Below are 17,686 nucleotides of genomic sequence, written 5' to 3' on the forward strand. Positions count from 1 at the left end.
GTTTTTGATGCAAAGATGATTATTGTACCATCTTCTGCTCCAGAGAAGCATTCAATGCTCATTCACAGCCAGAAGAAATGGAGAACTACTGTTCCTCTTTGGGGTTAAGGAATATAACCTGTGCTACAGAAACTGTTATAATCCTATAGTACAGCTAATATCTACACCAATAGTTACATCCCTTGCCTAACTGCTTACACCTGACTTCAAAGACCAGTTTATCACAAAATATAGACTATAGCAAATTGACATCATTGTGAATGGCTCATCTAAGATTTCTCATGCAGGATCTAACCTGATTGAGGACAAGATATACTCAAATTGGCTTCAGGATCTATATTGGCAACAGATTCCGTCTCAAAGGTACTGATATAGACAAGTTAGATGCACAGTATACATTTAGCTTGCACAGACAGCTAATTGTGTGCAAGTCTTGTCTTAATTGATCAATATAAAAATAAGGCACAGATGCAGTGGCTTTTATGTTACGTCACAGAGAGGATCTTAAATCTGACAAAAATATATATGTGGGCGAATAAGCCGATGTACAGCATCATCTTTGTATGTGTTAAGATGTGTTAAGCAGTCAACACAGCTATTCAACTTCAACTGCTATTCAGTATTAACATTGTAAATTGCAGGTGTGTAAGCAAAGCAATCACTTCCTGTATATATGCATAAATAAGACTGCATCGTACAGTTGCCAATGTGACTCAGCAACATTCGTACTGTGCCCTTTTGTGTAAGATTGTTTATATTAGTAGATAAGAGGACAGGTTACAGTAAGCTGAGCAGACAATGCCTGGGGTGATATTACACAACTTTCAAAATGTGTAGCCTGTAGCAATGGTGATCATCTCCTAGCACAGTCTGACACGTGCAAGAGAAATGCATTGGTCTGGCATACATCGATGGGCCCATACCACTGAATGAATAACTCATTATTGATCCTTACCTGATCACAGATCAGCTCCCATTTCTTCTCGTTGTCATACTGGCGTAGCAATCTGGCTTTATCCGGCGGCAGGTTCATAGCATTCTGTTAGAAAAGAACAGCTTGGATTCAATATTTGAACAGCAGGGGAAAAAAAAAAAGTTTGTCATTTTCTTAACCTCTTGTGCGAAACAGCAACGAAATGTTACTCCGTGTGTTAACTAGGAAAATATTTTTACATTACAGAAGTTACTTTGTGTGTCAATTTTAATAATCATTTGGACTTTCAAGGGGACCCCTACGTGTCAAGAGTTAAACCACTTGTCATTAATACTCTCCCAATAATTCGGTCATAACTTTATGCCAATTTATGTATTCCACAGTTACTTGGAACCTTGACCATGAGTGATTTGGTTTATAGTCAAGTTCAGGGGTACTCAGCGGCCCCTCCGCCCCAACAGGTCAGGTGTTCAGGATATCCCTGCTTCAGCACAGGTGGCTCAATCAGCCCCTGCTTCGGCACAGGTGCCTCAATTGAGCCACCTGTGCTGAAGCTGGGATATCCTGAAAATCGGACCTGTTGGGGAGGGGGGGGGGGGGGTGGCTTGATAACTGAAGTTGAACACACCTGGTCTAGTCTAGTGCATAAAAACACATTACAATCCTACGTCTCCTGAAATGTGCAAGACATTGGCATTTTTATGTGGTGCTTCTCAGTGTCTCTCCACAATGTATTGCATTATATACATTTAGCTGCATGCTAATACAATTGAAATCTTTCAGAACTAGGGGTCGATAGACCTTTTGCGTGACAGGATGGGTTATTGAGGTTCTGTGATACATGTTAGCTTCATTCCTTTATTGGGCCACTCCTTGATTTCGAAATCGGCGTCAGTTCACGATGGAACATGCACAGTAAGGACTAATAAGGATTAAACGTTTTGCATTACCTACTTTCGCGGTTTCCCTGTAACAACCAACGTGTACCCATTTTAAAACCATAAACAGCCATGCAATTCAATTTTCTTTCAGCAGCTTCTTTGTACAAGGAAACACAATGTAATATGGCAAGTGACCAGCTGCTGCTTCCACCATTAACCTCTGTAATGATAAGGACTGAGTCCGTAAATAGTTCCTACACATTATTTGCTAAGTGACTGTATATCTATTGATTTCTAAACAGTAAGTGAACAGTCAGCAAGTAATGCAGTCCCAGGTTATCAGCATGCTGCCATGAAATAGTTTTTGATGTACTGCATCGGTAGACCACATAAAAAACATCTGCTTCTGTCCTGTCACAGATTGTTCTTCTAGCCCAAGAGTGGCCAACTCCAGTCCTCAAGGGCAACCAACAGGTCAGGTTTTGAGGATATCCCTGCATCAGCACAGGTGGCTCAATCAGTGGCTCAGTCTTCGACTCAGCCACAGATTGAGCCACCAGTATTAAAACAGGGATATCCTGAAAACCTGACCTATTGGTGGCCCTTGAGGACTGGAGTTGGCCACTCTTGGGCTAATATTTCTAGTCAGGTTCATATGGAGCCAGTAGCAATTAGCCTCTCCACTTTTCCGTGCATAATATTAGCAGGTGGCCAGTATCACAGGTCACACAGTCATACGGTGATCAGCTGAGTCTGCTCAATTTCCAATGGTTAGACATCAGTGCCAGATTATCTAGTAGTTGTATTTGTTTCACATTTGGTGGGAAAGTTTTTTATACTTTGTGGGGTTTTTTCTTTTCATTGTTCTACAAAACTATGCATGGCTGTTTTTCCCCCTTCTTATAATACCAAATAATGTCTGCATTATTTTCTATGAGGAAACTGCAGCTTTCATCCCATTTTAGAAGATAGCAGAAGTGCTGTATTAAAAAAAAAATGTGTTTTTGAAACGAATATTACATATTGCACCTTTAGTAAAACCAGATGTCCATGTACTGTACTTCTACTGAATCAACTGTATTCAAACACATCTCGGACTAAATACAGTCCACAGGGCACAATTCAAATCGTAATCCTACTGAAAAAATAAAGAGTCATATTTTTTTTGTTCACTTTTTCAGAATAAAACACAATTTACATGATGCTAACTAAAACACCATAGTGTACATCATGGTGAAGAAGTCTTGCAAAATATAAAAAATAAATGTACAGGGGGAATTGCAACTTTTGTTGGACATAATTTATGTAGAAACATACAGAGTGTAATGTAAATACCATAAATGTGTGTCACTTTCTATTGCATATTTTAAACCTGCTACAACCTGTGGTTTCCACACTTAGAAAGTCATAGCTGCAAGTAAGAACTAATTAAGCAAATCCTAGCAGGTTAATAAAATGCATAACTTCCAAACGTATTCACGTCTGCCTCTGACTGCCAAGTAATGTAGGGGAGGTTTCCATTGCACAAGCTCTAGATCGACAATGATAAAATCCAGAACTTTATTTAATCACGGTAGCAGATGGAAAACTGAAAAGTGCTGGGAGATTTACCAAAGATTACATTGCTAAAAAGTTAAAAATAAGACCAGTCACACATCAAGGAAATATATCCGATGCAGCCAATGGGCTTACACTGAATTCTATCCAACAATATATTTAAATTACTTATTTTTTCACTTCATTCTACCATAAAAGAGATTGTGGATTAAATCCCCAGCTGGACATCTATAAAAAGTACATATTGCAAGTAATTTCTAGGGTAGCATTTCTCCCATCCTATAAGATAAATGCCAAATAATTAAATAATTATATATATATATATATATATATATATATATATATATATATATATATATATATATATATATATATATAATATATATAGTGGTGGACAAAAGTATAAATTACTTAGGAGCCAGACATAATTTGTAAAAGTCAATGTTAAGTGGGAGACACGTTTTAGCTCCCCACCCGTTGGCAGCTCAGTCTCAGTCTCAGTGTGTCTAACGCACGCACATACGCACGTACGCACGTCCCCCTTCCACAGTGTGATATGAGAGCAGGGGCGGGCAGACTTCTGGGGTGCTCCGACTCACTCCTGACCCTCTCAATCACCGCTGTAGCCAATCAGTTTGAGAGCGCTGTTGCTGTTCGCGGCGGTGACTGACAGTTCAGTCAGTGTGGTACTCAGCACAGGTGACGAGGTGTCTGGGATTCTCTACCCCTGTGTGTATTTAGAGTGGCGAAAAAAAGTTTGTGAAACTTATTAGGATTTTCACATATTTCAAACTTAAAATGTTATTTGATCTTAATCCAAGCCCTAATAATAGATAAATATAACCTGATCAAACAAATGACACAAAAACATAATGTTTTCAACATTTATTTATCCACAAATTCAAACATTCAATATCCATTTGTAAAAAAGTATGTGGACCTTTAGTTCAGTATCCTTTGAGCAGTAATGACTTCAACTAAATGTTCCCAGTAACTGCCACTCAGTCTCTCACATCGGTTTTCAGGAATTCTGGCCCATTCCTCCTTACAGAACTGCTTCAACTCATGACCCACTTTCGGTTCAGCTTCAGCTCACAGATGGATGGCCTGACATTCTCCTCTAGAATCTTCTGATACAATGCAGAATTTATGGTTGTGCCAATGATGTCAAGCCGTCCAGGTCCCGAGGCAGCAAAGCAGAACCAACCCATCACACTCCCACCACTATGCTTGACGGTTGGGATGAGGTTCTTCTGTTTGAACGCAGTGTTTGGGTTTTCGCCAAACATAACATTTCTCATTGTGGCCCAAAAGTTCTAAATTTGACTCGTCTGTCCAGAGAGCATTGTTCCAGAAGTCTTGTGGATCATATATGTGCTCTTTGGCAAACTTCATATGAACAGCAATATTCTTTTAAGAGAGCAGTGGTTTTCTACTGGATATCCTTCCATGAACACCTTTCTTGTTCAGTCTTTTTCTGATAGTTGAGTCATAAACACTCACTTTAGCCAAGGGGAGAGTGGCCTGCAGATCCTTGGATGTTAGTCTGGGGTTATTTGAGACTTCCTGGGTTATTTGTCGCCTTGTTCTTGGAGAGATTTTGGTTGGAGGACTGCTCCTGGGTACTGTAGAGTGACTGGTCTTGAACTTTCTCCATTTGTAAACTACATGTCTGACAGGGGATTGGTGGAGACCCAAATCCTTAGAAATGGTTTTGTAACTCTTTCTAGACTGAGGAACATCAATAACTGCTTTCTGAGGTCCTCATAGATTTATTTTGATCGTGGCATGACGTGTTTACACACACATGTATGGTGAAGACCAAACTCACCAAATTTCTGATCTTTATATATAGTGGGGCCTCCCAAATGCACCCACGAAGATCTGCCTAATTATTTAAACAGCACACACAAACCCAGCAAACTCAAACGCACACACCCACCTAGACTTGACTATATGTAATGTCACATAGAGTGCCACTGGGCTGTGGCAAGTGAATATAAAAAACGACAGGGGGTGACCAGTACTACATCCAAATGACAAAACATACATGGTAATAATTACAAGAAATAATGTTTCAGTACTAATAATAATGCTAATAATAATCAAATATGTTTTTTTAGTTTGATATTTTGGCCAAAGCATCATAAGCCTGCACACCAAATCGTCAAGGTAAACCATAACAAGTGCAAGTCCTACACTACACTGCATTCTGTTCCCTATACCTCTGTATGAGGGGGAAGAACCATAATAGATTCCTTACCTGCAGCAAAATGAGAAGATCCACCATTAAAAAGGGGGAGGTGACGTGAGCTCTGGGGCAGGTGCCACAACCTCCATACAACTGATTATTTAAACACCTGATTCTAATTATCCCCTTTAATTTAGTTGGTAAAACCAGGGTTTCACTTACTTTTGCACATACCCTGACTTAATTACACATTGCTTGTCTAATTCATACATCATTTTGTTTCAAAACACATGGAATTGGTTAATATAAACTGTATTGGATATGTAAGAAAAGTCTGGTTTTGATTCAAGAAGGTTATCATGGAAAAACTGGAATTTCCATAATTATTATTGGGATTCACAAACGTTTTCTCGCCACTGTATATACATAATATAGGGATGAAGAAATTCCGGTCAACCCTAAAATGTCCCCCCAGGCACCTGTGCTGTGCGCAGCATGAGAGAGATAATCCGTATGAGAGAGCGTGTGTCTGTATAAGAGAGAGAATCTGTATAAGAGTGTGTCTTTATAACAGAGAGTGTGTCTGTATGAGAAAGAGAGTGTGTTTGTATATCTTTATTTATTTAGCGCAATACAGGTACATAGTGCTTTATTTACAATACATGTGACACAATATTATAACACAATGGAAATAAGCGCTTCAGACATAAAACAATAGGAAAAGGAGTTCCTGCCCAGAAGAGCTTACTATCTCAGCGGTAATTAGGGAGAACTTGCAGAGACAGTAGGAGGCTGGTATGGTAAGTGTGTCTACAATGGGCCAAATCACAGTGCATACGAAATGTATAGTATCAGCTACCCATATGCTTCGTTACAAAGGTGTGTTTTTAAGAGAGGCCCTAAAGGTGGAGAGAGGGTGCCAGTCGGATGTGTATATGCGTGTCTTTTGACCTTTGTCCTTTTGATTGAATATAACATATGTAAAACTTTAAATGTTACACTTTAAAGGTGCCTTGCTTGTTTCAGTTGAAGCTTCATGATAATGGATAACTACACAGAGAGGAAATGGGAGTGCCCTAAACACACAACAGTAATAGTCATCGAGAGTCATTAGTAATAAGAGTGTATTTTCAATAGACAGTGGGGTCTGAAGCAGCAACTTTTGGAGTACTCCAATCATGTTTTTGGGTATCAATTCCCTAAGTGAAAGAATATTAGAAGAGGTTAGCAGTGTCCTTTCATATACTATATTTTACACAGAAGCATGTTAATTGTAAGGCAGCCTAAACTAGTTATTTAACCCCTTTTTACAGTGAAAGGGTTCATCCAAACAAGCACTACACCTTTAATCTATTGCATTTCTATACACAAATACAATATGGCAATTCATAATTAATTCCTTGTTAGTGTTACTAATATTTAGCAGCTAGTGTGGTATTACTAGCAGTATGAAAGCCATTCAAAGTCAAATAACTGTTTTCTATCCAATGTAATGTGAGAGAGCCGTGCAATGTACATATGTTCCCTATTCTACAATATTTAGTTACAAATAATAACTATATATTCTCACAGAAGTGGTAGAAGACAGAAGAAACCTGTGCACCAATCCCAGCAGAATCCAATCCTCTGGCATCCTTCCTGATATTTTCAGTGACCATGCAATAGTGTACTGTGTAAGGAAAATTAAACCGCCCCAATCAAGACCTAAAGTTCTCCTCAATAGGACATTTAGAAACTTTAACCCACAACAGTTTCTGGCTGACCTTACCAATTGCCCTTGGCACAGAATCGATTTAATTCCTGACCCTGATTCTGTGCTCGACTATTTCCAATCCGAGTTCTTAAAACTCTGCGATACCCATGCTCCACTACGCAGAATAAGGGTACGGGGTGCCCACCTTCCTTGGGTTACACTTGACCTTATAGCACTCTACCATTTCAGGGATGCCTTGTGGAAAAGCTACAAAGTAACTGGCACTACCAAGGATCTCAATCACTACAGATGCATGCGGAACATGTGCACAAAGCAAACAAGGCATGCAAAAGCACAATATTACTCTGACAATCTCCACCAAAATACATCAAACCCAGCTAACTTCTGGAAGGTTATCAACAATATATTCCAGTCTTCTAACCATCAACAGACAAGTAATATCACTAAGGGCGATATTACTCTGACAAACCCCACCAACATTGCAAATGCATTCAATGATTACTTTGTAATAACTACTAACTTATTAGCGAAACGCAACCCAAACCACAAACCTGAATCTCATCTAGGGAGTACCCCTATAGCCCCACCCCCTCCCAACACTGCCCACAATTTTCAATTTGTCCCAGTATCCAAAGAGGAGATTACACTAGCGCTCCTCAAATTAAAACTAAGCAGCCAATGTGGACCTGACCTACTACAATCTTGGTTCCGGAGACTTGGTGCCCCAGCAATTGCCAAACCAATTGCTTCCATGGTCAACTCTATCCTGTCTGCAGGCCATATCCCTAAGACCTGGAAAACTGCCAGAGTTGTCCCAATCTTCAAAAGTGGGGACAAAAACACTGTCTCAAACTACAGGCCAATCTCCCTTCTCCCAATCCTATCCAAAGTCATGGAAAAATGTGCCCACTTCCAATTAAGCGATTACTATAACAAGACAAATTTCCCTAGCCAATTCCAATCTGGCTTTCGCCCCAAACACTGTACCGTAACTACCCTGCTAAAAGTTTGCAATGAAATCCAGTGTGGAATGGAACGTGGTCAACTCACTGGTGCAGTATTCCTAGATTTTGCAAAGGCTTTTGATACTGTTGATCATGCAATTCTGCTTAACAAACTCCATAGCTCTGGAATAGAGAAGCATGCTTTAAACTGGTTTCAGTCCTACCTATCAGGTAGAACCCAACATGTGTCCATCTCTGGCTCTAACTCCAACCCCCTGGATATCACCTGTGGTGTACCGCAAGGCTCTGTTCTGGGGCCCCTACTCTTCTCAGTGTTCATCAATGATCTTCCCACAGCTTGTCAGGAAGCCTCAATACACATGTATGCAGATGACACAATCCTATATGCACACAGCCATACCCTCTCCGACCTTCAACACATACTTCAGTTTGACTTTTTGAGACTCGAAGAGTGCACGCAACGTAATGACGTAGTGTCGTGATGTACGTCCCTGACGCGTTTCGTCACAACAATGTAACTTTATCAAACTTCACGGCCGGAGCGTGTAGGAGCTGTATTGAGGCCAACTCCAATGCCACACTATGTGGAGGATTTCAATTGATCGTGCAAAGGACGGACGCTGTCGGGTGCATTGCCTAAAGATTCCGGTTGGATTGCTAACACGTCACGGGACGGTTCCTGCATCGGTGGTGATCTTTTTGTCACAAATTGCTTGTTTTTCACTTATACTTTGTAAGTGTTTTTAATCCCTCCACCATTCCCTTCCCTATATTAAATGTACAGGATCACACTATGGGGCGTGCGCTCTCTGTCTTCTTTTTGTGTATGTGTATATATATATATATACTAGCTGAGAGACCCGGCGTTGCCCGGGATGTAAATGCGTAATAGGTCGTATTATTTATAAATGGTGGAACAATAGGTGACTGTTTGTTGTAAAGGTTGGATAATAATATTGAAAAGAAAGATGGAAGAAAATGTAATACGATGTTGTATAAAAATGGTTTATTGTAACCACACCACAGTACAATGTATATTTTGGTGCCATAAGTGATGTAAAAATCTGAGTCGTGTGTCCTGCTAGGGTGTGAGGCGGCGGGTGGCGCGTGGGTTGTGAGTGCGAGTGGGGGTCCTGCTAGGGTGTGAGGCGGCGGGTGGTGCGTGGGTTGTGAGTGCTGTCTGTGAGTGGGGGTCCTGCTAGGGTGTGAGGCGGCGGGTGGCGCGTGGGTTGTGAGTGCTGTCTGTGAGTGGGGGTCCTGCAAGGGTGTGAGGCGGCGGCTGGCGCGTGGGTTGTGAGTGCTGTCTGTGAGTGGGGGGTCCTGCTAGGGTGTGAGGCGGTGGGTCAGTGATGTCGGTGCGTAGGGGCGGGAGGCAGCAGGTGTGTGTGGCGGCAGGTATGTGTCGAGTGTGGCGGGTGTCTGTTGAGTGCGTGCAGCGGCTGTGAGGCGGTGGGTGAAAGGCAGAGGCGGCCGGAGTAAGGGCGGGTGAAAGGCAGAGGCGGGGTGGGGAGGCGGTAAGGCGGGCATGAAGGCGAAGGGCGGCGGGAAGGGGAGGAGGGGGTGGAGGAGGGGGGCAAGGGGTGGAGGAGGGGGGCAAGGGGTGGAGGAGGGGGGCAAGGGGTGGAGGAGGGGGGAAGGGTTAGAGGAGGGGGGGAAGGGTTAGAGGAGGGGGGGAAGGGTTAGAGGAGGGGGGGAAGGGTTAGAGGAGGGGGGGGAAGGGTTAGAGGAGGGGGGGGAAGGGTTAGAGGAGGGGGGGAAGGGTTAGAGGAGGGGGGGAAGGGTTAGAGGAGGGGGGGGAAGGGTTAGAGGAGGGGGGGAAGGGTTAGAGGGGGGGGAAGGGTTAGAGGAGGGGGGGAAGGGTTAGAGGAGGGGGGGGAAGGGTTAGAGGAGGGGGGGGAAGGGTTAGAGGAGGGGGGGAAGTGTGGGAGGGGGTGGGAGGGGAAAGGGGAAAAAGAGGTGGAGGGGGGGGAAGAGGAGCGGAGGGGGGGGTGGAAAGGGGAGCGGAGGGGGGGTGAAGGGGAGCGGAGGGGGGGCAGGGGAGCGGGGGGGGAAGGGGAGCGGGGGGGGAAGGGGAGCGGGGGGGGAAGGAGAGCGGGGGGGGAGGGGAGAAGTGGTGGGAAGGGGGAGGAGGGGGGAGGTGGTGGAAAGGGGGAGATGGGGGGAGGTGGTGGGAAGGGGGAGAAGGGGGGAGGTGGTGGGAAGGGGGGAGGTGGTGGGAAGGAGGAGGAGGGGGAAGGTGGTGGGAAGGGGAAGGTGGTGGGAAGGGGGAGGAGGGGGGAGGTGGTGGGAAGGGGAAGGTGGTGGGAAGGGGGAGGAGGGGGGAGGTGGTGGGAAGGGGGGAGGGTGGAGGTGGTGGGAAGGGGGGGAGGTGGTGGGAAGGGGGGGAGGTGGTGGAAAGGGGGGGAGGTGGTGGGAAGGGGGGGAGGTGGGAGGCGGAGGGAAGGCGGGGGGTGGGAGGCAGTGGGAAGGCGGGGGGTGGGAGGAGGTGGGAAGGCGGGGGGTGGGAGGAGGTGGGAAGGCGGGGGGTGGGAGGCGGTGGGATGGCGGGGGGTGGGAGGCGGTGGGAAGGGGGGTGGGAGTCGGTGGGAAGCGGTGGGAAGGGGGGTGGGAGGCGGTGGGAAGGGGGGGGAGGTGGTGGGAAGGGGGGGAGGCGGTGTGAAGGGGGGGAGGCGGTGGGAAGGGGGGGAGGCGCTGGGAAGGGGGGGAGGCGGTGGGAAGGGGGGGGAGGCGGTGGGAAGGGGTGGGAGGCGGTGGGAAGGGGTGGGGGGAGGCGGTGGGAAGGGGTGGGGGGAGGCGGTGGGAAGGGGGGCTGGGAGGCGGTGGGAAGGGGGGGGGAGGCGGTGGGAAGGGGGGGGGGGCGGTGGGAAGGGGGGGGAGGCGGTGGGAAGGGGGGGGGGCGGTGGGAAGGGGGGGAGGCGGTGGGAAGGTGGAGGGGAGGCGGTGGGAAGGGGGGGAGGCGGTGGGAAGGGGGGGGAGGCGGTGGGAAGGGGGGGGGGAGGCGGTGGGAAGGGGGGGGAGGCGGTGGGAAGGGGGGGTGGAGGGGTGGCGGTGGGAAGGGGGGGGAGGCGGTGGGAAGGGGGGGTGGAGGGGAGGTGGAGGGGAGGTGAAGGGGGGGGAGTGGAAGGGAGGTGAAGGGGGGGGGTAGAAGGGAGGTGAAGGGGGGGGGTAGAAGGGAGGTGAAGGGGGGGGGTGGAAGGGAGGTGAAGGGGGGGGGTGGAGGGGAGGTGAAGGGGGGGGGTGGAGGGGAGGTGGTGAAGGGGGGGTGGAGGGGAGGTGAAGGGGGGGTGGAGGGGGGGAGGTAAATGGGGAGGTGAAGGGGGGTGGAAGGGAGAAGTGGAGTGAGGGGAGGTGAAAGGGGGTGAGGGGAGGTGATGGGGGGTGAGGTGTGGGTGAGGGGAGGTGAAGGCCGCTCACTCACCCGTCCGGCAGGTCCCACGTGGATCTGAGGCGGGAGGCAGCGTGTTGTGGCCGCTCTCCCGCTGTGTCCCGGGCGCTCGCTCGCTCCCCCGCTGACTGTAGCGGCGCCGGGGGGGGTATCGGGGAGACACTGACACTGGAGGGGAGGTGAAGGGGGGGTGGAGGGGAGGTGAAGGCCGCTCACTCACCCATCCGGCAGGTCCCACGTGGATCTGAGGCGGGAGGCAGCGTGTTGTGGCCGCTCCCCCGCTGTGTCCCGGGCGCCACCATCTTGGGCACTCGGCGCCGCGAGGCAGCCTGCCTGGCCACTGGCTGTTCCCCCGCCGGGGAGGGGGGGGCATGTATATGTGTGGGGGGGGGAGAGGTGGGAGATATAGAGGGGGGTTCTCGCACGGCCGCTGACACTGGGTGGGGGGGGGGGGCGCTGAAGGGCTAATAATAGTGTGTGTGTGTGTGTCCCGCTGACTGTAGCGGCGCCGGGGGAGGGGGGGGGGGGGTCGGTGTGAAAGCGCGGGAGACACGGGGAGAGGAGGAGGTGCGCGCGGGTGCTGCTAACACTGTGAGCCGTGTGTGTGTGTGTGTGTGTGTGTGTGTGTGTGTGTGTGTGTGTGTCCGTGTGTCCGTGTGTGTGTGTGCTGTGTGTCCGTGTGTGTCCCTGTGTGTGTGTGTGTGTGTGTCCCTGTGTGTGTGTGTGTGTCCCTGTGTGTGTGTGTGTGTGTGTGTGTGTGTGTCCCTGTGTGTGTGTGTGTGTGTGTGTGTCCCTGTGTGTCCTTTGGCCCGTCACTCCGCCTCAGGCCAATGAGAGGTGTGCGGGGGCGGGCCAAGGGACCAATGAGATTTCCCCTAGGGACACCGGACATCCAGGCAGGCAGGCAGGCATGCATGCATGCAGGCAGGCAGGCAAACATACAGTGCTTTCACTAATATAGTATAAGATATATGCTAATGGCAGTGGTAGAATCTATGTCAAAAATAACCAAGCCACTGATTGAGCCATCTGTGCTGAAGCAGGGATATCCCCAATACCTGGTCTGATAGTGGCCCTTGAGGACTGAGTTGGCCACCCCTGCTCTAGGGTTTGTTATTTACTGGATGGGAAGCAGGTTGTCCAATGGGGGGCGGGGAATTGCAATTACAGTGGCAACAGCAGTAATAGTGTTCGAATCAAAGACGATAGACATGATCAGCAGATTTTACATATTCTCATGGTCTCATCTTGTGGAGAAAAACAATTCACACGCTCTGTTCTTTGGACACCCCACATAAATAATAAAGACAATATAGATACTGGCTTTCTGCTTCTGCTCTTTTGTGGAGCCCAATCAAATCAAGATGATAATATCCGTTAAGCTGCACAGTGCATTACACATCAGTAAAGTGAGCCAGGGAGAGTGGATAAGGTGCTCAGCTCTGCTAATTAAGGGTGACAGAGGCAGCAGAACAGCGCATACAGAAGGGTGTCAAGAAATTAACATTAATTCATGTTGAGTTTGGTTAATCTTAATAAAAAAGGAATATGCTTAGGGGATGCTGTTATTTATTATGCAACAAACCTTTAACGCTGCCTGCAATGATCCTTAACCTGTCTTATTTTACAGCACTTATTCCCTCACCTGCTGTCTCTGTAAGTTTCCCCTCAAACCTCTTAGATTGTAAGCTCTTCGGAGCAGGGATTTCCTTTCCCATTGTCTGATTTTTGCTGCACTTATTGTATTTTTAAAATTCCCTTTGTGAAGCGCTGAGTACACTTTTGGCGCTATATAAATAAAGACATACAATACAATACAGTGTAGTACTAAAGACGTACCTACTGTACATTTTGAAAAAATACAAAATAGAAGAGGATTCGTCTAAACCTTTTTCGAATACTTTAAAGTGTTCCCACCTTTCTTTAAAAACATTGTTATAGGGACTGCAGCCTTATCTACAATGCTACACCTACCCCCAGCTCTACTCTGACTTACAGCCATACAGAGTTAATGCGATTGCAAAATTCTCCTGTATAATGAAGAAATTTGTCTGACTGACCTTCTCTGTGAAAACATCTGGCCTAACGTATGCATGAATAAGCCAAGTAATTGCCCAGGGACTCTGCCAGCTGAATCTAGTAAAAAAGACCAGCTGAACATCAGATGTAGTTGCTGATACTATCAGGGGATAGGTTGTAAAATAATTTAGTATTATTTTTAAGTAAACGATAGTTTCGATAATTCGGGTTTACATGTGTGCGCGCTTTGTGTACCTGTCTACTATTTCATAGCTGGTATTCTGTCACTGAAAGAGGGCCTGACGCTTCGGTTTTTCCATTTTTTTTTAGCACGTTTCATAACTTTCACATTCTTCACCTACACAATGTGTTCCTGAGCACTGCCAAATGAAAGGAGTCCATTCTGGCCGGGTAAAGACAGCTAACCGAGTCACGTGAGATAGCGCCACATGGAATCTCTACCAGGTCTCCACGACAAGTGATATCAGAAGATATCTTCCCCTGTGCACCAAAACCGTGGATACGAGGATGGTCTATTTCAGTGGTGCTCAATTCCAGCCTCCAAGAACCCCCAACAGGTCAGGGTATAAGGATATCCCAGCTTCAGCACAAGTGGCTCAATCAGTTGCTCAGTCAAAGACTGAGCAACCAGTGCTGTGAAGCTAGGATATCCTTAAAACTTGTGCAACCCATGTTCCCCCACACTAAGGGAGATTTCCTGCGGTTACCTGGTGATGGTGCTACCTGTATGGCTCACAGGAGGCTCTGAGCATTCGCCGATGTTGTTTGGGGATAATCAGGACAGGCTTTTAGGGATCTTCACAGCTTTTCACTCGGTGTTGCAGCGCCTCCATTCCCACAGGGCCTATAGGAATAGGTGCTGTCCCCTGTGGAAAGCACTCACTCCCTCCCTGAAGAAACTGCAGCCTCAGGCAAGAGTATAAAACAGGAACGGTTCTTTATTGCAGCAATTACAGCAGTACACAGCATACATATCAGCATACTCTTTGCTTTGGTCCCTGGACTCAACCGCCGGAGCTTCAGGCCCCAAAGGTCTATCCTTGACTCCCATGCTCCCTGGTGGAGTATGGGGTAGCTGATCCCACTCCCCTGAGGGAGGGGAAGGAAGGTGAACCAGAGCCCTGGCTCCACATTTCCAGCTCTGCACAGAGAGAGCTAAATTTAGGTTGCAGCCCCTCTTGTATCCAGGGGAGGGTCCTAGGTCTGAGTCCTTAATAGGGCATTACCCATGCTTTAGGCCCACCCCCTGTCACTCAAGGAAGTTGTTTACTGCTGCAGCAAGGAGCATGGATTTAACCCTAACATTGCTTGCGCTGGTACCAGGGCTTATGTGTTAGGCAGGGCAGATTAGTAGCCATGGGGATACCTGGCTACACCTGAACTGTTGTGGGGTCTTGAGGACTGGAGTTGAGCACCCCGTAGTCTATTTTATCCAGCTCACTTAGGGGGAGATCCACAGAGAGCCCCTAATGAGTTAACATGATGTTAACTTCAGTTAACGGTTCGTTAAGTGCTAACGGGGATCTTCAAAGCTCACTAACGATGCGCTAAGTGCTGTTTTCAGCCGAAACGAGCCCATGCTTTACTATAATGGACTTTAGTGCTAATGATATGCAAAAGAGACGTTTCCTCTAAGGCTGAGTCCATAGAGACTCCAGCTGTGCGGTGGCTGAGGGAAAGTGGCCTTACTACGCGCGCCATACGGGGGCGTATTTGGGGCGGGCTAGTGACGTTACAGCTGGCAGAGAGAAAGGTCTGGCGCCACAGCCAGTGACTAGATCGGAGCCATTTCCGGTTTGAATAAAGATACTTTATTGAATGCACAAAGGATACCGTTGAACACAGGCTACACCACAGTCTCCCTCTCAACGCGTTTCACGCTCAGAATAGCGCTCTTCTGGGAGAGGGGAGCTGTGGTCTGAGCCTGCACATTTATAATAAAAAAAAGCCCACGAAAAACAGGTTTAAAACAATGTTAACACATGTTTTACCACTATTTCAATTGATTATCATGGTGCTGTTAAATCATAGTCCCATCATTGATTATTAAACAGTAAATGGACATAAGCCCTAATTATCTTAGCATAATGATGTGGGAAAATGTACTGCACTAATATATCACAGGAGTAATACTCTCTGTTATGGTTAATTATCATATGAACACACATATAAAACACTGTATGCAACAGATCAAAAGATGTATAACTCTAAGGATCATTAATAGATTTAACCCCCTTAATAATGACAAGGTCTAATATAAGATCTTGTTATTTTGACTCTTAGTGTCAAAAATGACATTCTAAACAGTACAATAATAATTGATTAAATGAATGGGTAAATAGATCCTTATGATTAGAAAAGGGGAGAAGGAGGGGAGGAGGGAGGAGAGGAGAGATGGGGGGGGGGTAAGGGGGGAAGGGGGGATGAAAGAGGGGGAAGGGGAGGGAAAGGGGGGGGAGGGGACTGGGGAGGAACCTAAACAGAAAAAACAAAAAATAATAAAAAATAAATAAAAGACAGAAAATAAAAAACAGAAAATGAACCAGGCTGTGACATACTAATAAATCTCAAATATTACCACAACTGTTTAAAAAAAGGGATTTTCTCATGGTGTATCACAACAGAATCGAAAAAATACATCAAAGGAAACAACGCAGGTCCCATTCAATATTTAGCCCATTGGATTGCAATGTTTTCAGCGTGAAGATCCAATGTGCTTCACGCTGATGTAATATTTTAATACGATCACCACCTCTTTGGGGTAAAGAAATATGTTCCAACCCCACACACTGTAGTGATCCAATTGAACCCAATGGGCAAGTATTGAAATGATGAGATACTGGATGCAACAAATCTTTATTTCGTATGCGCCTCAAGTGTTCTAAAACACGTACCTTCAGAAGTCTACTTGTAAGGCCCACATATTGTTTGTTACATTTACACATCAAAAGATAAATGACAAAATCTGTCTGACGTGAGATATAAGATTGAATTTTGAACCTGCGTGTTCCATCTCTATCTGAAAAATGAGTTGTTTTAATCATATTCGGACATATCGTGCATCGTCCACATTTGTATGAGCCTAAAAGTTTGGGAAACAGGGAAAGGGGGTTCCTATTTGACTTTAAAGGACGAAGAATACTCGGAGATAATTTATTTCCTATGGTAGCTGCTTTACGAAACACCACCCGTGGACCTGAAGATACCATGTTCTGCATCAACGGATCCAGGGCTAAGGTGCCCCAGTGTTTACGAATAATGGATCTAATGGCACCTGCCTGATCACTATAATCAGTGACAAAGTATGGTATGGTTTAGTGACGTTACAGAGCTGGTTTGCCCTCATTGGGGCGAACCGCTCACGTGACTGGCCCTACACTACCGTGAGTGCTTAAACTAAAAAAAAATTGTCGGCTACGCCTGCAGAAGCGTGAGCGAGCCCCTGCTAAAGCCGCTCTCATTGCGGCTGCAGGGGCTCACTGGCAAGCGTGAGCGTGGCTCAGCGTCTAAGCGCTGACCATGCCCGCGGCCTAACAAGAGCTCTGTTATACTTACCGCAGGGATTTAACGTAGGCATTAAGCCTTACCCAAAGGTGGCGTTACTTACATCATGACCCTATTCTTTTCCTCTCCTGTCTTCTCATTTCTTACTTGATTTAAACGCCTCTCCAGGGTCCTGATGGCAGTAACGCCTCTTTGGGAAAGCCATGTTATTTGAAGCTAATAATGCACGGCAGTGCTAGTGTAACACTGCATTAAGTCTATTCTAATGAGATCCCTTACGGACGTTGTTTCTGCATATATTTAGCCTTGTGGATACCCATTAAACTCAGGGAGACTAGTGGACATTAGTAGCCCAGCTTTAATGGAGCTCTGTGAATCTACCCCTTAGGCTGCTTCCACGCTGCCGCTGACTGTGTTTGTCACTTATCGTAGTCGGCACAATCAATTTTAATCTGTCCAGCCACGCTCACGCAGTGCGAGCACGCCCATAAGCTCGCGGGCACTAGGTGCTTGCC

The 17,686-nt window shown here is 46.6% G+C and overlaps 1 protein-coding gene across 11 annotated transcripts in view; it reads right to left on the reverse strand.

Moving 5' to 3' along the window:
• FMNL2 (formin like 2) overlaps positions 1–17,686 on the reverse strand; it is a 213,420-nt gene that overhangs the window by 76,788 nt on the left and 118,946 nt on the right. For all 11 annotated transcript variants that reach the window (XM_075609395.1, XM_075609384.1, XM_075609392.1 and 8 more), the window contains exon 2: positions 956–1,039. In XM_075609395.1, coding sequence (XP_075465510.1) covers positions 956–1,039 — 84 coding nt within the window. The remainder of the gene's footprint in view (positions 1–955; positions 1,040–17,686) is intronic.

Source organism: Ascaphus truei, chromosome 7 (genome assembly GCF_040206685.1).
Source record: "Ascaphus truei isolate aAscTru1 chromosome 7, aAscTru1.hap1, whole genome shotgun sequence".
In the NCBI taxonomy this organism is placed as follows: Eukaryota; Metazoa; Chordata; class Amphibia; order Anura; family Ascaphidae; genus Ascaphus; species Ascaphus truei.